Raw genomic sequence first — 22218 nt, forward strand, 5'->3', positions numbered from 1 at the left:
AGATTTTGTCGGTTATTACTCAGTATCGGTAAGGGTATCAAATCCACGTGTTAGACAAGTTTTTGCAGCTCCTGCGAACATTAAGTTTTTAATTATATTTAGCCGTTTTATTGACTTAGTTGTTATATTAAATTATTTTCTATAAGTAGCTTACAGACCTAGTCAAGCTCTGGTTTATTTTGAATTTAGATAAGGCAATTTTGAAAGTAATTAATACTTAGTGTCCATAGATTTACCATTCATAACTTGCCGCCATTGTTATACGATATAACGTATATCCCAAACTAGATAGTGTAAGGTTTACGTAAAACTAGACAGCAAAACATGTAGCACTGTATTAGAAATCTGTTAGCTTAGTATACTATAGTAGTATCAATTAATTAGTAAAATTTACTAATCTTATTAAATTTCATTGTCAATTAAATTGTACTTGTTTTTTTAACTAAATGCATATAACCTACATTTTACAAACATAACATATAAATTAATACATATAACTTGACAGGAGATAAGAAAGTTATATAACATAACTCTGAGATAATACTCGATACTGAAATATATATATAGGTTTATAACTGCATTGGGATATAAGTTTAGAGTTATATTTTTGTATTGAAATTTTACTTGAAATTGAATCGAAATCATGACTCAGACCAGAGCAGCAAAGCAAAAGGCTCAAATTAATGGGAGTGCTGTGGCTCAGGGGAGGACTGAGGGGGGGGGGCAGTTGTCCTCTGAATCACAGCCTTTTGAAATGCACTACTTGTTTGATGTTTGTGGAGCAATCAGGAATGAGACATGATATTGTGATGGGCCTATATGAGAGCTTGAAGGACAGGGTGGATGCGCTCAAAGAATTTAAATTGAGTGGCCCAACAGCACTCAGCTGCCCACATCAATGCCAGAGCTTGCACTTGAACATCACGTAACACAGTGGCATCCCCCAAGGCATAATACACTGGTCCAAAAGGAACTAGTTGTTATCGGTGACTATTGTCAGGGAAACGGGGAACATATTGTGAAAACAGGATAGGTGGAACAGGACCAGGGTATGTCTGCCAGGGGCAAAGGTTGATGACACTGTAGAGCAGATATCATCTTTTAAGGGCACAAAAGGTGATATTATTGTACACGTTGGCACTAATGATATTAAGAGTAGGAGACTGGCAGAATTACTTAACAAGTACAGGTCAATTTTTAAAAAAGCCACGAATTAGGGTTGAATTTGAAAGTGTCTGCAATTCTACCCAGACACGATAGGAGGGAGTATATGATAAGAGCCTTGTCGATCAATTTGGCCCTGGAGAGATTGTGCAAGGCTCAAGGGGTAGAATTTTTCTCAGTCTGGTCTGTGCTCGTTAACAGGAGAAACTGCTTCTACGGGGATGGGATACACTTAAATAGAAAGGGTGCAAGAATATTTGCTGATGCTATCGAGGCAGTGTTAGGTGAGTCAGAAAACTGCTAACTTGGGGGGGGGGGGGATACAAGGACTAATAGAGTAACAGTAGCCACTGGCAGAGGTGAAAGTGATTCTTGTACTGCTTCTGTTGGAATGAGCAGCAGCCTGGAAAACAAGATGCAGGGAATTTCAGAGACTGCTGGGAGTCATTGCGGAACAAGAAAATACATGGCCGGTGTTAGGGTAGCTAAGAACAGGAACAGGTGCATGTATACTTGCGTGTACACCAATGCTAGGAGTTTGGTAAATAAATTTAATGAATTTCAGGTGTTGGTCAAAACATCAAAGGCAGATATTGTTGGGATAACAGAGATGTGGTGTCACACAGATATAAGGAATGCAGAACTGGAATTTGGGGAGTACAATGTATACAGGAAGGATTGACAGGATAGGAAAGGAAGAGGGGTTATGCTATTGATTAAGAAACACATAAAATCGAAGGAAGTACAGCTAGTCGACATGGCTGGACAGTGCAGTGTCGATTCTTTTTGGTGTGACATAGGCACTGGGGAAGCAAAATTGGGAGTAGGAGTGTGTTGTAGGACTGATGACTCTGATGAGTATAATAAACAACTGTACAAAGAAATAGTTGGCCAGTAAATCAGAGTCTTATAATGGGGATTTTAATTTCCCAGATATTGACTGGAATTGTGGGTTGGTCAGTCACACACTAGCAAGGCTTTTGTTGATTCATTGGACGATTGTTTTCTTCAACAGCATGTTCAGAAGGCAACTAGAGGAAGTAATACTCTTGATCTGATTATCAGTAGTGATTCTTCATGCATTAAGAATCTGCAGATAAAAGAACCACTGGTGGCAGCGATCACAGTGTGCCGGAGTGGGATTTACTCAAAGAGGTAACTACCTTCAGGGGTAAAGGGAAGGGTTTTTGCTTTCGTAAAGGCAACTACGGAGATAGTCGCCTTTACATGCAAAATGGGAAGCATTCAAAGAATTAATCTTGGAAGATCCTAGACTTTTCATACCAACTAAGAAATATTTTTCAAGATTTAGGCTTAAATGGATGTCAGATGAACTAATTTGACAGGTGGCAGAGAAGAAAAATCCATGGGATACATATAAATTAATGGGTGACATGGAAGCCTATGATAGATATAAGCTGGTCTGTAACCAAGTCACAATGAGGTTAGGCAGGCAAAGGCAGATTATGAGAAATCTTTGGCAAAGGATGCAAAGAAAAACAGCAAAGAGTTCTTTACCTATGTAAACTCTAGAAGGAAAGGGATGAATCAGATTGATCCACTGGATATCGATGGTTCAACTGGTGATGATCCTGCTCAGGTGGCTAACAAACTAAATGAGTATTTTGCATCTATATTCACACATGAGGAGTTATTCAGGGAGGGGAATGTCAGAGGTGTATTAAATGGGAAGCATTCAAAGTAAGCTAGATGATCTTGTAATAACTGAGAGGAAAGTGGAGGAGAAATTGTTGAAGATAAATATAATAAAGGCACCCGGGGTGTGTGGTATCTATCCAGTTATATTAAAGGAGGCAGCAAAGGAAGTACCCATGGACTGGAGAGGTGCAAATGTGACCCCAATCCACAAAGGAGGATCAAAGGGTGACACAAGTAATTACAGACCTGTTAGTTTAACTTCTGTTCCAGGGAAATTAATACAGGCAGTGGTTAAAGAAGTATTGCAGGATCATCTAGACAAGACTTCAGTTATAGCTCAGACGCAGCATGGGTTTGTTAAGGGGAAGTCTTGTCTAAATAATTTGATTGGATGCTATGATATAGTCACAAAGGAACTGGATGCAAAGAATAATTTTGATATCATTTGGATCTTAGAAAGGCTTTTGATACTGTTGCACATGGAAGACTGCTGCAGAAATTGGAGCAGTGTGGCATTGGAGGCAAATTGCTGCTATGGATAAAGGAATGGTTAAGTGGGAGAAGACAGAGAGTGGTAATCAATAGACACTGCTCTTTGTGGACTAATGTTATTAGTGGAGTTCCCCAGGATTCAGTGTTTGGTCCATTGTTGTTGTCTGTATTTATTAATGATACTGATGATGGTATATCAGGCTTAATGTCCAAGTTTGCAGATGATATGAAGGTCGGCAGGGTTGTTAATGACACTAATGACAGTTCACTGATGCAACAGGATCTAGAAAAGTTGAGAAGATGGGCTGAGAGGTAGCAAATGAAGTTTAACATTGACAAATGTAAAATACTGCATATGGGTAGAAGTAACCCCAGAGTAATATATCAAACGTGTGGTACTACACTCATGGTGGTAGAGAATGAAAAGGACCTGGGGGTAATCATGCAATCAGATATGAAACTTTCTGAGCAGTGCAGATGGTCTGCAAGAGTAGCTCATGGTGTCTTGTCAATGACATACAGGAATTTTTCTAGCAGGGATAAGGAGGTGATTATCCCCTTGCATAAGGCAATGGTCAGGCCACACTTTGGGTGTTATACAGGTCTGGAGGCCTCATTTCAAGAAGGATGTAGAGCTGCTGGAACGAGTACAGAGAAGGGCAACAAGATTAGTGAATGGAACAAAGGGTTGCTCTTACGAAGAAAGGCTTAAGTTTTGCAAATTACAGTGTCTGGAGACTAGGCACCTGCGAGGTGACCTGATTGAGGTGTATAAAGCCTTGAATGGTTTGAGCATGCTCAATGCTGATGAGATTCTTCCTCTTGCTCAGAATAATCGCCTGAGAGGGCATAAATTCAAATTGAGGAAAGACAATTTTAGGATAGATGTGTGGCCTTTAGCCAGTGGGCGATTGATTGCTGGAACGAACTTCCATCTGTCGTAGAAGTTGACAGCTTAAATAGATTCATGGTAGAACTAGACAGACATTTGAAGGAAGTGGATGGTTGAAATGAGAAAGGTGCCTTTTTTTTTTTTTTTGGCTGATGCTATATAAGCTTGCTTTCTTGCATCATGTGCCTTTACTAATGCTAATATCAGTACCATAGGTGACTGGACTTTTCCAACGTATACATCTATGCAAAGTATAAAATCCAGGCATTCCATACATCTAGATTCTATACTTTGCCAGTAACATATATACATTCGTGAGCCAAAAGATTAGGATCACCTATCTAATAGTGTTGGTTAGCCTTTCACTATGATAAATGCTTGTACCCAGTGTGGTACTGACTTGGTCAAACAACGGGTATCCTGGACTACATGGTTAGCAGGACACCCTGGAGTTTGGCAAAAGAATGAAGCACTGGTATGGACTTGCAAATACTGTATTCCACTACATTCCAGAACTATTTGATGGGACTGACATCAGGAGAATTTAGCAGCCAGGGGGAGCACACAAAATGCTTGGACGTGATCCTCAAACCATTCTTGCACAATGCAGGTCTTGTGGTAACTGTCTTGTGGAAAGAATCCAGTGCCATCTGGATACACTGTCACCATGTAGGGAAAAAATTTTGGTCTGAAACAAAATACCAAGGTAGGATCTGGTGGTGAGGGTGTGTTCAATGTGGATGTGTGTGGGGGGGGGCAGCAATGTCTGTGAGAAAATACCCCATTCCATGATACCACCACCAATGACCTGTTTTCATCTAACTGTGCAGTCTGGTTGCATCCGTTCACCTGCTTGCCGCCGAATAATATGCACCCATCCATCGGCATGATGGAGCTGGAACCTTGATTCAACAGACCAGGCAACTCATTTCCAGTCATCTAATACCCAGGAATGGTGTATCCCATGCCCACTGCAGAGGTGTTAATGATGGTCAGTCAACATGGGTACATGAGCAGGTCACCTGCTCTGTAAGCCTACCTGCTGGATGGTATGGTCAGAAACATTTCTTTGCATGCTCTGGTTGTAATCTGCTGTAAATTGAGGTATCTCGAACAAGGGTCAATCACCATCCACCTTGACGGTCAAACGGTGGTGGTCTCCCCATCCCAGCACACTGGATGGTTTTGTGTTTCCCTCTTCAAACCATTACCACCATACCTTTACTACGGTGGCCCTTGAACAGCCAACAATGGCTGTGGTTTCTGAGGTGCTGGTCCCTGCCTTTATAATGCCAAAAATCATTCACCGTTCAAACTCCATCAGGTTCTTCCCTTTCCCTAGTGAGGCAGGCTTCATACTGACAAACACCTACCTGTATTGTCACTTTAGATGCCATGGAATGACAGTACAGGTAAGTATTGTCACTCCACATACACCCATGTGCCAAAACATTGAGCCTATCTCCAAAAGTGGAGACAGACTCAATGTTTTGGTTCATGTGTGTGTGTGTGTGTGTGTGTGTGTGTGTGTGTGTGTGTGTGTGTGTGTGTGTGTCAGAACCAGTTTAATCTATTCATAAAATTCTGTCACTATCACTTCTGCATACTCACCACACTACAATACACCACAATCTGTCCATTCATTCCTCCAATCAACACAGGTATATGGATTGCCTATGTGATATGTATGAGAAAAAGAAATATATATATATATTTTTTTTTGGTAGTTGTTGGCGCATCGGCTTCTGTGGCCATAATGCACCTCCCAAGGTTTTTGCAGTACTTTTGATCCAAGCTCGAGGTGGGATTCGAACCCGCGACCTTTGGGTTGCCAGGAAGGCACTTTACCCACCCGGCTAGCCAGGTCAGCAAAAGAAATAATATTATTATTACTAGATTTCTATTTGACTAATTTCAATGAAATCTGAAAAAGCCCAAAAAATTGTTCAAAAAGTTTAAATAGAAAATTTCTCCATTTGAAATGGGATGAAATTTGGGATGGCTCAACAAAGTCTTCTAATGCAGCTAAATATAAAATTTCACAGGAATCATCTATTGGGAGTCAAATTATTACATACAGATGGATGGACAAAGAAATAATAATTGCCAGATTTGTAATCATCCAATTTTAATGAAATCTGGAATAGCTTGACAAATTCTTTTAAGAACCAAATATAAAATTTCATGGAAATCTATCCATTAGGAGTTGAGTTATTACATGTGGGTGGATTGACATGATGAAGATTAGAGGCACTTTATGCATATATGTTATTGTGCCTAAAAGTTAGAAAGGGGTTTAAATAAAACTCAAATTTAAAATCAATTAAGAACTGATAAAATATACAAGTTAGAAGAACTGGAGTGATCTCTCTCTCTCTCTCTAAAAGAAACTCACAGGATAGTAAAATAGCAGCTTAGCAAATCATTTGAAGCAGATGTACATGGATTTTTTGGAAGACAGAACTGGATGCAAAAGAGAATTTTTACAGCACTGGTGTACAATTTAGACCAGCATGGTGTTAGTGAAATGTTATTTAGTTATCAGTAAAGCATTGTTCCACATGAAAGACTGTTATGCAAATTTGAGTGGTGTGGCATTAGGCACAAGTTACTGCTATGAATAAAGGGATGGGTGAATGATAGAAGACAGAGGGCGGATATAAATAGGCACTGCTCTTCTTCAACTAATTTTATTACTGAAGTTTTTCAGGATTCAGCATTGGTCCTCTTATTGTTTTCAATATTTACTAGCAATAATGATTAAGGTATATCAAGGTTGGCAGGGTGGTTAATGACAGATCAGGGCATACCACTAATGCAGCAAGAACTAGAAAAATTAGGCAGGTGGGCTGAGAGGTGTCAACTACATAACATTGGCAAATGCAATGTACTGTATATGGGTAGCATTAATCTCAAATAACATATCAATCAGATAGTACCACATTCAGAGTTATAGAGAACAAAATAAATTTAGTGGTAATTGTACAATCCAACATGAAGTTTTCTGAACAGTGCAGACAGGATGCTAGGAAACTCATGGGATTTTATCAATGATATACAGGAATTTTGTCAGTAGGGACAAGGAAGTGATTATTCCATCGTATGAGGCAGGGTTTCTCCATCTGTGTTCCGCGAGATGTAAACAAGTGTTCCACAAACAATCTTAATTAATAATTTAAAAAAAAATAATAAATAAAACAAATTTTGCATATTTGTAGCAGACACCACTTTTGTATCATTATAATTTTTAACATTACTTTTTTTTTCGGTTATTAATATACTGGCATAGACATAATCAAATAGATTGCAGAACGCTTTATTTTGGCGGGCTTTGAGAATAGAATAGAGGTAATGCCATCTATGGAAAACTAGCAATGTAGTGATCTAATATGCCATTCGTATGCGATTTAGCCTGGAGTACACAGGTTGAAGGAGAGGAAGAAGCGAACCGATATCATAACTAAACTCACTTCCTTGTTTAATTTTTTTTTTGATAGTATGAACCAGAGCTGTAATGCTCAATACTTTCTATACTGATATCAATATTTGTAAAATAATAAGAGAAGTTTACCTCAATATAGTACGCAGAACACTTCTGTATGATACTCTCCAGAAATTAAAATGAAAAAATTGAAAATCTTACATTAGAGTAACAATTAGATGATTTATAGAGCTTCTTAATGTACCGTTGTATAATCGACTTAATAGTGTGAATAGCAGTAAAGCTTAATAGATGGTACTCACCTCGATTGAACTGCTTATTTACATGAAGTTGGGGTGGAAATGAAGTTTAAGTCGAAGTTTAAAATAAATTAAAATAAGTTGAAATAAGTTAATTGAATGAATATGGAATTATTAAAATTTGCTGAAGGAAGTAGAAGTGCACTACCTCGTCTCTGGTTGTCATTTGAAAAATTGAAATTTAAAATAATATAAGCAAGGCCAATAGTCACACAAGCGACTTTTGTATTAAACGTCATCGGTTGGCAGTGATAAGAAAGAAGGAAACCGTGTATTTAAAGGATTTCTATGTTCCCATAATGCATTTGGCGACATGTGGGAATCTTATGTGTGTGAATCTTACACATAAGATTCCCACAAGTCGCAAGACACTTCTGTTTTCAAAACCAAATATTTGGACAAACATTTGGCCTTCCCATGGGGTTAGAAATTTCAGCTCCCTTGTCAGAAATCTACTTAGCTGCTATTGAAAACCAAGTACTTCAACCTTTCCCTCCTGGTATTAAACTTTACATGCGGTATGCAGATGACATATTATTAATAGGAAACAGAGCCACCATTGATAATCTCTTTATTAAATTCAATACAATACACAAAAGATTAAAATACACACTAGAAATAGAAATTGACAATAAAATCAACTTTCTTAACCTCACAATATATAAAATAGGTACCAAACTAGGAACCAAGATCTATAGAAAAAATACACACACGGGAAAATATCTACATTTTGAATCACATCACCCACTCAGTATGAAAAAGTCCGTTCTTTGAAATCAAATCCACAATGCCATAAAGTTCAGTTCTTCGCAAGACAACTTATCCGCCGAATTACAATATCTCACAAAGAAATATCCATTACAATTAATTCAACACACAATTTCTGTTGCAAGGAATAATGTCAATAACCTGCGTATTCATAACACCAAACAGAACACACGTATTATTCTACCTATCACAGCAGTCTCGCCAGACAGTTCTGCCAAGTGTTTGCAAACACAGAAATCACATTAATATTTTCTTCATACAATAAATTAGGGACTATGTTTAATACATAAGGGCACAAAAGGTGATATAGTTGTACACGTTGGCACTAATGATATTAAGAGTAGGAGACCGGCAGAATTACTTAACAAGTACAGGTCACTGTTGAACAAAAGCCGAGAATTAGGGTTGAATTTGAAAGTGTCTGCAATTCTGCCCAGACATGATAGGAGGGAGTATATGATGAGAGCCTTGTCGATCAATTCGGCCCTGGAAAGATTGTGCAAGGCTCAAGGGGTAGAATTTTTTTCAGCCTGGACTGTACTTGTTAACAGGAGAGATTGCTTCTACAGGGATGGGATACACTTAAATAGAAAGGGTGCAAGAATATTTGCTGATGCTATCGAGGCAGTGTTAGGTGGGTCGGAAAACTGCTAGCGTGGGGGGAGACAAAGACCAATAGATTGACAGTAGCCACTGGCAGAGGTGAAAGAGATTCTTGCACTGCTTCTATTAGAATGAGCAGAAGCCTAAAAAACAAGATGCTTGATATTTCAGAGACTGCTGGGAGCCATTGCGGTACAAGTAAACACATGGGTTGTGTTAGGGTAGCTAAGAATAGAAACAGGTGCAGGTATACTTGCGTGTACACCAATGCTAGGAGTTTAGTAAACAAATTTGATGAATTTGAGGTATTGCTCAAAACATCAAAGGCAGATATTGTTGGGATATCAGAGACGTGGTGTCACACAGATATAAGGGATGCAGAACTGGAATTTGGGGAGTACAACATCTACAGAAAGTATAGACAGGATAGGAAGGGGGGGGTTATGCTATTAGTTAAGAAACACATAAAAACCAAGGAAGTGAAGCCAGTCGACATCGCTGGACAGTGCAGTGTTGAGTCAGTTTGGTGTGACATAAGCATTGGGAGATCAAAATTGAGAGTAGGAGTGTGCTATAGGCCTAATGACTCTGATGAGTATAATAAGAAACTGTACAGGGAAATAGAGTGGGCCAGTAAATCAGAGAGTCTTATAATGGGAGATTTTAATTTCCCTGATATTGACTGGAATTTGGGGGCTGGTCACTCACACACTAGCAGGGCTTTTGTGGATTTATTGGATGATTGTTTTCTACATCAGCATGTTCGGGAGGAAACTAGAGGGAGTAATACTCTTGATTTGATTATCAGCAGTGATTCTTCATGCATTAAGAATCTGCAGATAAATGACCCACTAGGTGGCAGTGATCACAGTGTGCTGAAGTGGGATTTACTCAAAGAGGTAACTACCATTAGGGGTAAAGGGAAGGGTTATTGCTTCCGTAAAGGCGACTACGATGGATGGACTGAGACAGTATTTAAATTCTATACAGTGGGACCAACTAATGATGTTACCAACAGCAAATTCAAAATGGGAAGCATTCAAAGAACTTATCTTGGAAGCTACTAGGCTTTACATACCAACTAAGAAATATTGTTCAAGGTTTAGGCCAAAATGGATGTCAGATGAACTAATGAGGCATATGGCAGAGAAGAAAAATGCATGGGATACTTACAAATTAACACGACACAGAAGCCTATGATAGATACAAGTTGATATGCAACCAAGTTGCAAAGGAGGTTAGGCAGATTACGAGAAATCCTTGGCAAGAGATGCAAAGAAAAACAGCAAAGAGTTCTTTACTTATGTAAACTCTAGAAGGAAGGGGATGAATCAGATTGGTCCACTTGATATTGATGGGTCAACCATTGATGATCCTGCTCAGGTAGCTAACAAACTAAATGAATATTTTGCATCGACATTCACACATGAGGAGTTATTTAGCGAGGGGAATGCCAGAGGTGTATTCAACTCTAGCAGTAAGCTACAGAATCTTGAAATAACTGGGAGTAAAGTGGAGGAGAAATTGTTGAAGATAAACACAAGAAAGGCACCCGGGGTGGATGGGATCTATCCAGTTATATTAAAGGAGGCAGCAAAGGAAGTAAGCAAACCCTTAGCCATAATCATGAGAGCTTCCTTGGACTCAGGGGAGGTACCCATAGACTGGAAATGTGCAAATGTGACCCCAATTCACAAAGGAGGATCAAAGGCTGACACAAGTAATTATAGACCTGTGAGCTTAACTTCTGTTCCAGGAAAATTAATGGAGGCACTGGTTAAAGAAGCACGGCAGGATCATTTAGACAAGACTTCAGTAATAGCTCAGACACAGCATGGTTTTGTTAAGGGGAAGTCTTGCCTGACCAATTTGGTTGGATACTATGATACAGTCACAAAAGAACTGGATGCAGGGAATAGCTTTTATATTATATACTTGGATCTTAGAAAGGCTTTTGATACTGTTGCACATGGAAGACTGCTACACAAATTGGAGCAGTGTGACATTGGAGGCAAATTGCTGCTATGGATAAAGGGGTGGTTGAGGGGGAGAAGACAGAGAGTGGTAATCAATGGACACTGCTCATCGTGGACTAATGTTATTAGTGGAGTCCCTCAGGGCTCAGTGTTGGGTCCATTATTGTTTTCTGTATTTATAAATGATATTGATGATGGTAGATCAAGCTTAATGTCCAAGTTTGCAGACGATACAAAGGTTGGCAAGGTTGTCAACGACACTACTGACACTATGCTGCTGCAACAGGATCTGGAAAGGTTGAGCAGATGGGCTGAGAGGTAGCAAATGAAGTTTAACATTGACAAATGTAAAGTACTACACATGGGAAACAGCAACCCCAGAGCAACGTATCAACTCTGTGGTACTACACTGACAGTGGTAGAGAATGAAAGGGACTTCGGGGTGATTGTGCAGGCAGATATGAAGTTCTCTGAGCAGTGCAGACAGGCTGCAAGAGTAGCTCATGGAGTATTGTCAATGATGTATAGGAATTTTTCCAGAAGGGATAAGGAGGTGATTATTCCCTTGTATAAGGCAATGGTCAGGCCACACCTTGAGTACTGTATACAGGTTTGGAGGCCTCATTTCAAGAAGGATGTAGAGCTGCTGGAACGAGTACAGAGAAGGGCAACAAGATTAGTGAATGGAACAAAGGGGTGCTCTTACGAAGAAAGGCTTAAGTTTTGCAAATTACAGTGTCTGGAGACTAGGCACCAGCGAGGTGATCTGATAGAGGTGTATAAAGCCTTGAATGGTTTGAGCATGCTCAATGCTGATGGGATTCTTCCTCTAGCTCAGAATAATCACCTGAGAGGGCATAAATTCAAATTGAGGAAAGACAGATGTAGGATAGATGTGCAGAAATTTGCCTTTAGCCAGCGGGGTGGTTGGTTGGTGGAACAGACTTCCATCCCTTGTCGTGGAGGTTGATAGCCTAAATAAGTTTAAGGCTCAGCTGGACAGGTATTTTGAACAAACAGAGGGGTGAAGTGGAAGTGGGGGTTTTTTTTTTTTTTTTTTTTTTTTTGGCTGATGCTGCATAAGCTTGCTTTCTTGCATCAAATGCCTCTACTAATGCTAATGCTAAATGCCAATCCGGTTGTAACGCATGCTACATCAGGAGCACTACCACAAAATGCGGTTCCACCAAAACTTCCAATACACGTACCTATTACCATTATAACAGCTTCAGAACTAATCAAACCAGCACCAAACTTACACAACATGTACATTCTCACAACCCCCTAGTCGATTCGGCCATTACATTTATTCAATTAAGATCCAGTTACAAAATCTTCCAACACGAAGCACTTGTCACAGAATGGCGTCGCCATAATACTAAACTTAATGTCCTAAATACGAAACTACCTACCAATCTCTCCCCGGTCTGGAATCTTACACACATACGATTCCCACATGTCACAAAATGCATTGTGGGAATATAGAAATCCTTTAAATACACGGTTTCCTTTCTTATCACTGCCAAATGATGACGTTTAATACGAAAGTCACTCGTGTGACTATTGGCCTTGCTTATTTCATATTATTTTAAATTTCAATTTTTAAAATGACAACCAGGGACGAGGTAGTACACTTCTACTTCCTTCAGCAAATTTTAACAATTCCGTATTCATTCAATTAACTTATTTTAATTTTAAACTTCAACTTAAACTTCATTTCCACCCCAACTTCATGTAAATAAGCAGTTCAATCAAGGTGAGTAACGTCTATTAAGCTTTACTGCTATTCACACTATTAGAGTAATAAATAATTAAAAATCAATTTAATTTAACACAATTAAAAATCAATTTAATACAATTAAAAATGGAGAGTATCATACGGAAGTGTTCGTTCTACATACTATATTGAGGTAAACTTCTCTTATTATTTCACAAATTTTTTTTTTGATAATTATCAGTATTTTGAAATACTATTATTAAAATAAATGACCATGAATTTGTGGTTGGAAAAAGAAACTTTGAAACGAGAAGCATGTACTTCTAGTAGTGCAACTGTGGTCGATGAAAACGAACACAATATTGTCACACTTCAAAGTGAGGATGAACAATCACAGCCTTTTGTTCCCCAAAAATTTGAATGTGTTGGAAATAAACATGCTCTGATGCACAGTGTGCCATATGTAATAAAATATTACAAACAGTTCTTTGGCTTCTGCTAAACTTGTTTCTCGTAAGTGTTCCGTAAATATATAAATGTTCCATCAATATATTGTGAGCTGAAAAGTGTTCCGTGACTAAAACAGTTTGCGAAATGCTGGTATAAGGCAATGATATGGCCACATCTTGAGTACTGCATACAGGTCTGGAAGCCTCATTTTAAGAAGGATGTGGATCTCTTTAAACAGGTGCAGAACAAGCAACCAGATAAGACAAGGGCACAAAAGGGTACTTTTATCACAAAAGATTAATTTCTGAAAATTTTAGCACTTGTAAACTAAGTGGCCAGTTTACAAGTGCTGAAATTCACAGCAGTTCACATCTATAAATGGATTGAGTGAATTAAATGCCGATGGCATCCTTACTCCTTTTCAGCCAACACATATAAAGGGACATAAACTGAAAAAGGATGACTGCAGAATTGATGTGCAAAAATTTGTTTTTGGCCAGAGAGTGACTGTTGGAACAAACTGTCATCTGTTTTCACAGAAGTGGGTAGTTTGTTGTCATGGAAGTGGATAGTTTTAATAATTTAAGGAAGAATTAGACAAATTATTAGAAGTGATAGAAAGATTATGTGGGATAGGGTGGGTTTTTTTTTTTTTTTTTCATAAGCTTGTTTACTTTTATAAGTTTGTTTCCTGTATAAGATTGCTGCCTTGTATCATTTTCCCCTACTAATACTAAACAGGGATATGACCACTGTTGGGTTATGAATTCTTCTAGTTTCCAGTGGGATTTGTGCCCATAACAGTATTGTGATTTTGTCACTTGTTCGGACAAATTTGGATGAAATCCTGTTAGAGACTAGAAGAATTCTTAAAGGCATTATGTCGGATGAATTCTCAAAATTTATTAAAAATGACCCACTTAACATAAATCAGACAAAAAATTAAACCTATTTTTTACAGAGAGGAAAACCCAATATACTAAATAATATTGCATTCTTGTCAACATTTTGGATCCAGTTTTGGGTATCTATTATCAAGATAAAGTTGGGCAAACTTGGAAAAAACCTGTCATCAACACAAAGGAAAAAAATCACATTAAAAAGGAAGACAACTATCAAGAAAAAGCTCAATTCAATTGTCTTGATTATGGATACGCAAGGTTGGACTGAACTGTCGACAAGAATGCAATATTATTTACCATATTGGGCTTGCTGTTTGGTAGGAAACAGGTTTGATTTTTTTGTCAAATTTCTAGTTTGGGGATTAAATAAATCATGTAAAACTACATAAATAATATGGAGTCAAGTGTAATTTTTAATAAATTCTGAATATTTACATTTTTTATTTGTATTTTAGCAAAGCATCTGAGAGAGAATGGTAAAATGGATGATGATGAAAATTTCACTATTATTAATGATAACAGAAATAGAAGACCAATTTAAATTACAGGAGGAGAGGTATAGACTGGACTGTGGGAAGTTTTCGGCATGTTGTTAATTAGTAGAATAAGTTAACTATATTATTGGCTGAGGCCAAAAGCTTGAGAAAATTCAAAGGTTAAACAGCTGGATCAGTAGCTACAGGAGAGAAAAATACATGGTTACAATGTATTTTTTTTTTTTTTTTTTATGCCAGGCTTCCTTGCATCATATGCTATTAACTGATTGGAAATTTCATTTTATGTGAAATGCCAATATCTTTAATATTTTTTAGAAGCAACTGGTGTTGAAGTGCACTAAGAAAAGAGTAAGTTAAGAAAGAAATCCCAAAGCAAATTCAAAATAACATCCACAGAAATTTTTGGCTGTTTTTAACCTCCAAAACAGGAGAGGGCAGAGAGGAAGGCTAACATAAATGTGCAGTGTTACACAGCAATTTAATTAAGAAAAAAATTGATACCCTTCATATCTCTTCAGAAAGCAATTACCTGAGAAAATTTATCAGTATCATCAACAAAGGCTATAAGCAGCGCAAGGTTCCTTGTTGCAGACTCACGCACAATTTCTTCTTTGTCTTCTTTAAGCATCTGTTGGAGCATTGAGAGGACAAGAGAGCTACACATTTCACTCTAAACAAGCAAAAGTACAAATGTTACCTCCATTAACATCACATTATTCAATTATTTTACAGAAATTTTGCTTATCACAACAGATATATTTGTGAAAAGCAATACATAAGGAAACTTAAGTATTGCTTTAATTTGTGAAAACTTATTTGTGAAAATTTAGACATATGGAAAAACAGCACGAAAATTCCAATGTCCCACGTGTTTCACAAAAATGATTTATTCTGTGCTCAAAATAAAACATAAGCAGAAAGCATAAAACATTGTCTTTAATAGATATAGTACTAAGTTTCAGCCTATATATATTTCTAAAATATATTAACAGAAATTATATTATTACTACAATATATTAACAGAAATTATATTATTATTAAAATATATTTACAGATAATAGCACAACAGAAGGTATTTAACTGACAATAAGATGCAAAGGATGAAGATCAGCTGTTCATCTTACAAGAATAATTGTGGTTACTTCCACAATTATTGTTGAGCAGATTTGTTGAATTATTCCAGTAGAGTTCTTTGTATAGTATAATGGTTTGCCTCTTGTCATTTGTTTGAAGAGCTTTGGGTTAGAATCCCTTTAGATTGTTGATGAGGTTGTTATTATTATTATTACTTATATAGAAAATCAGCATCAAAGACAATACAGCAGTCTGCACCTTATTTTTTTTTTTATTTTTTATTTATTTATTTTTTGTTAGTTGTTGGCGCATCGGCTTCTGTGGCCATAATGCACCTCCAAAAGTTTTTGCATTTTACTCTGATCCAAGCCCGAGGCAGGATTTGAACCCACGACCTTTGGGTTGCCAGGAAGGCACTTTACCCACCTGGCTAGCCCAGTCGGCTACCTTATGTTTGCACAGTAGTGTGCATGGGCTGATTTGCATGTTCTATGGCAGAAAAACCTAAATAACTTGTAAGGAGACAGCTCTACTCCCTTTGCCTGAGTTCAGCTAAGGACAGCCTTGACTGAAAAAGGATTTAAGAATTCCTCCAGTCTACAACAGTATTTGAACCCAAACCTGTCCAAACAAGTGACAAACCAATATACTATCATGGACAAATCCGACTGGAGACTGAAAGAATTCATAACCCAACAGTAGCCATGCCTTATTTAGTAATAGTAGGGACAAATGATAAAAGGAAGCAAGCTTAGAGCATAAAAAAAAAAAAAAAAAAAAAAAAACACAAAACCTACCTTATACCACATCAGCTTTCCATCACCTCTAATAATCTGTCTAATTCTTTCTTAAATTATTTAAACTACATATAACAAGAGATGATAGTTTGTTCCAACAAACTACCATCTGTAGTTATGCCATCACTATTTAACTATTGATTCTGGTGGTTCTTGCACTACTTCTATTAGAATTTAGTTTATTCAATTCAGTTAAAGCTTTGAACACTTCAATCAGGTTTCCTCACAGGTGACTAGTTTACAGGTGCTGCAATTTTCAGATTAAGTTTTTGCGGTAAGAGTTCCTTTTTGTGCCCTTGATTAATTTGGTTGCTCTTCTCCGTACCTATCCAAAGAGAGTCACATCCTTTTTAAAATGAAGCTTTCAAATCTGTATGCAGTACTCAAGATGTGGCCTTACCATTGCCTTATAACAATGGGATAATCACTTCCTTGTCCCCTACTAGCAAATTTCCAGTACAGGCAGCCCCCATATAACACGGTACTTCTACAAGACAGTTTCGCTTTAACACGATTGATAAATTGCAGCAATCCTTACTCAACACTGTTTCGCTCTAACATGGTTTGAGAACTGCTGGAAACCTCGAATAAACATGGTAATTTTGAGCTTTTGTTCTGGGAAAACCCTGCTATTATTGTTAGATGTAATTTTCAATGTTTCCATTCCTTTTTGTGAATCCCTGCTGTTGACTAGCTAGTCGTTATCACCTCCGTGATATTTTTCTAAAGCATATTTCTGGAGGTCATGCCATAAAACAATAAAAACAATTTGCACTTTCCATTTTATTGGGCCTTTCTGTTAGTGCAATCAATTATAAACGGGTAGTAAACTCAATCAATTCCAGCTATAGTACCGATAGCTGGAATTGGGTGGGTTTTCACGTTATTATGGTGAAATGTGTTTCCCCTTCCATGAATTATTCAATCAAATAAAAAACATAAATAAATTTTCAGAAACTCATTACTCCGTGTCTCACTTGCACATATCGTGTTTGTTGCAACTTGTGCGTGCCGTGTTTTTGTTATTTAAAAATCTAGATTTCAGTTTTATTACTATTAGATAACGTGCCAGGCCATCCTGGCACGTTATCTAATAAACATTGAAGTAATGTTCCTACTGCCTAATATAACTTCAGCCATTAGCTCAAGGCATTATATCTACCTTTAAAACTCATTACATCAGAAAATCGTTACAATGAAATTTGCAAAAAATTGATTCTGTCCGAATCTGTTGAAGTGATGGAGGCATGGAAACATTTTAATTGTGGACTGTATCAGAATCATAGCTTTATCGCTCAAAGTAAAATACAACCGTCAACTGAGTGTTGACGGTTGTATTTTATTGCTGGAGTCAGTTCATTCAGGAAATATGGTCAAACTGGCAGAAAACGGAATCGGTGCAATAGTAGAACTTGCTAAGTCGGTAGGAGGTTTTGATGATATGACTACTGAAGACATTCATGAATTATTGGTAGAAAAAGAGGCTGGCAAAGCAGATTTGGTGGAAATGGCATTGGAAGTAAACCAAATCAATTCAGAGGATGATAAAGCAGCTGAAAATTCTGAAGTTCCAAATTTTACACTAAAAAGCATACAGGAAGGCATAAACTTAGCCGAGCAATTAGAATCTTATTTTTTGAATGCAGATCCTTCTACCGAAAGGAGCATAAAGTTCAAAAGGGGAGCTTCAAAAATGTTTAGCTCCATACCAAGAAATTTACAAAGATCTATCAAGCAAAAGCAAACGAACCTAGATTACTGATTTTTTAAAGAGAGCAGAAGATACACAAAATCTAGATGCTGCAGAAGAACGTTCAGAAGGTGATATTCTGCAACAGACAAAATGTTCTCTTTTGATTATGCTTAGCAGCGATGAAGAGGAAGAACATTAAATGAACATACATTATATGACTACTTATATGACATATACGTATCACAGTTTGTAAGATAAGATGTTTGCTCAGTTATTACTATTTAAGTTACTACTATTATAAAATTAAGGTTCCAATAGTTATAAAAAAAAAATGGTGTATTTTTCTTAGCTTTTAGAATGTAACCCCCCCCCCCTTTTTGTACTGGTTCTTAGTCCCATATAACACGGTTTCGCATTACACAAGATTTTGTAGGAACCTAACTACCGTGTTATATGAAGGTTACCTGTACATCACTGACAAAACCCCATGAGATGTCCTAGCAGCCTGTCTGTCAATTTGGCCAGATTATAGCCGAATAATAATCTGGTTAAGATTACTCTTTGTCAGTGGTGTGGCTTTGCATTGGAGTCCTAGTATCTGTCCTATTTTTAATTTTCACTACATCAGGACCACTGCTATTCACATCCTCTGCATTGGCAGTTCGATCTGGGGATCAGATGGTGGACTGATCTTTCGGTTGACTCGCCTTTGCGGCGATTTGTCTGGCGATCGAAATGCAGCGATTCCCTGACCATTAACGGCTTTGTGGTCCTCTGTTGAGATGGGGAGTAACGATCAGTCTATTTTTAGCTTATTTTTTGTTTTATTTTATTGTAGTTGGTTTGCATCTCTGTTGGTGATATTTCATATAAATTTGGACATGGTGCCCACCAGGGGGTCCCCCGTTAAATTTATATTTAATTGATTATTATTTTATTATCTTTCCATTTAGATTTTCTAAATTATCTTGGAGAGTTTCTGCTACAATATTTTTATTCTTGTTACCCTTCTCTTCCCTCCCTGTTGGTTTGATCGTTATATTTAATTTTGACTATTTTCAATATTCTGTCTTGGCATGCTGCTGGCATTATTTTTATTTAATTATCATTCTCATTTTTATATTTCAAGCATCATTTAGAGGAATATGCTTTTTGCTGCCTCTGATGTTTGCTTTAGTTTTTTATTTTTTATTATGAAAGATTTAGTTTCAACTATTTTAAACATTATTCAAAAAAAATATATATATATATATATATTATGTTCTTTAATTATTATTTTATTTAAGCCTATTTGATTATGGCTTCTTTATCACTTGCTACGTTAATGCTATTGTCATATTACTGGTTAATTGAATAAATTTTGCTGTATTACTGGTTAATTGATTAAATTGCTTTGGTTTGGTCGATTTTTCTTTTACTGTTATTTATCTACTATCTGTATGGGTATTTAGGTGTATCGGGAACAGGAGATCCAGTTAGCCTGTGCAGTCTAACTTCTTCCTGGGGGTCTGTACATGTAATGGTAAATAATAATAATCATAATAATAATGATAATAATAATAAATGAAGTTAATATTTTGTATTTCAAACAAACATCAAATAAACAACAAATAAATCAATGTTAACTAACATTCTTTTACCTGGTCACCTACCCGCTACTTCATCGGAGGCTTTGAGCGGGTCGATAGCCAATTAAAGGAATGTCTCATAACTACCCGTTTCTGTTATCCCTTTATCAGTTTTGCCTTTTTAGTGATACTTTTGTACATAATTACTTAATTTTAGATAATTTTAATTAATTGATTTTAGATAATCTTTAATAAATTGATTTTAGATAATCTTTGATTAATTAATTTTGGTAAACTTTATTTATATTGATTTTAGATAATCAAATTATAATTTTAGAAATAATTTTTTTAATCTTAGAATCGGAATCAGCAAACTGGTATAGGTGACACAAAGCCCAACGGGTGAGTATCTGGATAAGTGAGGAGGTTTTTACTTACAGTCAGTTGTCCTGTGGTGGTCTGTCAGAAAAAGGGGGTTAGTCCCGTTCTCTGTTTGCTTTATTGACCGATCGGTTTTTAGTGCGCACATGCACCTACTGTTTGTTATGCCGTGATGTCGATATTGCTATAGGGCAGTATATTTGCATGAGAGGGTTGATTTTTACGTATTGTCGGGGGTGGGGGGCTGTGGTTGGGGGAATTCTTCCACGTTGAAATGATATGTTTTTCGTATATATTAGAAAATTACATGGTGATTATTATTGATGATGAGGTTTTGAAGAAAGGAATGTTTTTATGATTTAAGGATGTTGTCCATTTGCATTTTTTCATGAATTTCCATTGTTATTTACGTGAAGTTTGTTATTGCTATCCCTTGGACTGGGCCGGTATAGCTTTTCTAAGGCATAACAGCCCGTATTGTCCTAGGGGGTAGCTATTTACATATATACAGCCTCTTACTAAGTGAATGTTTACCTTGTCTCCTTGTGCTGTTTAGTTTTTTGTATTTTGCTATATTTCCATTTGTGCATTTCTAATTATTATATCGAAAGGGTGGGTTAGTATAGGATGCTGGATTACAGTGCGGTCAGAGGACGAGCCTCTTCTGAGCACAATAAATCTGGGTCTCAATTTAGGTAGTTTTTATCCTGCTTTTTAATTTGGTTTTTGGCTATTGATGGTTTATAGCTGTTTTGTGGTGTTTTCAATTATTCTATATGGGCAGATGTTCGGTTGATTTTTGATGTTCATATGTATGGCCACTTTAATGTGGTGTTTGCTGTAGTTGTTAGGTATATTGTTTTTGGCGAGGGTTTTAATAAGTTTTTTAATTGCTTCCGTTATATTTTCTGTATTATTGCATATGTTTATTAATGTGGTTGTTTGGTTCCTAATTGTGTTTCCTTGTATGTGCTTAGCTATGTTGCTATCCCAGTGGATGAGCTTTATGGCGGTAAGTTGAAGTAGTCTCTTTTGTCGTAATGTTTAGTGTCGGTATTATCTTTGGTGATATTGATCTGGCTGTCGAGGTAAAATGCTTGTAGGTTGCTGTCTGGGTTGGTATGTTCAATGCTAAGGTCTGTGGGGTAGATTTCCTGGGCTAATGTTTCGAAGTTGTCGTAGTTGACGACTAGGACGTCATCGATATATCTATATATGTTGATGCCTGCTATGATTTTCTTGCTGATATAAACTCCACACCAAACAGCATCAGCAAGAAAATCATAGCATTACACAAAAAACTCAAGCTGAAAATAGACACTACAAAATACCCACTCATTTACTGGATCCCAAATTTCACAAAATACCCATGGGAAAAAGGTTCATCACATCTGGAAAAAGCAGCTACATAAAACCATCCAGCAGCCTACTGGAAGACAAACTTAAAATTATAACTAGCAAAATAACTAACAACAAAAAATATCTAGACTACATTCAAAATAAAAACAACAATATCAGAAGCATCTACACCTATGACTTCAAAAACCTCTTCACTAGCATTTCACATGACAATCTAGTTAAAGTCTTCATACACTACTTTCAAAACCACCAAAAAAATTTGAAATGTAATAAACAATACTGGCACGATCTAATCAATCTCAACGTCAAAAATAACTACATAATGATGGGAAACAGCATTTACTTACAGACAAGAGGGATAGCCATGGGATCTTGCTGCACCAGCACAATAGACAACCTTTACTTACACCACTTTGAAAATAACATACAAGAAGGAATCAACATATATAGATATATCGATGACGTCCTAGTCGTCAACTACGACA

The 22218-nt window shown here is 37.0% G+C and overlaps 1 protein-coding gene across 1 annotated transcript in view; it reads right to left on the reverse strand.

The window, feature by feature from the left end:
- The window catches only part of LOC150078878 (RAB11-binding protein RELCH homolog), a 450480-nt gene that overhangs the window by 225837 nt on the left and 202425 nt on the right, over positions 1-22218 (reverse strand). Inside the window, exon 12 of the mRNA XM_090382879.1 lies at positions 15391-15531. Within this exon, the coding sequence (XP_090239005.1) occupies positions 15391-15531 (141 nt within the window). The remainder of the gene's footprint in view (positions 1-15390; positions 15532-22218) is intronic.

This window comes from Mastigoproctus giganteus, chromosome 10 (assembly GCF_048544385.1).
Source record: "Mastigoproctus giganteus isolate SK-2022 chromosome 10, ASM4854438v1, whole genome shotgun sequence".
Taxonomy (NCBI): Eukaryota; Metazoa; Arthropoda; class Arachnida; order Uropygi; family Thelyphonidae; genus Mastigoproctus; species Mastigoproctus giganteus.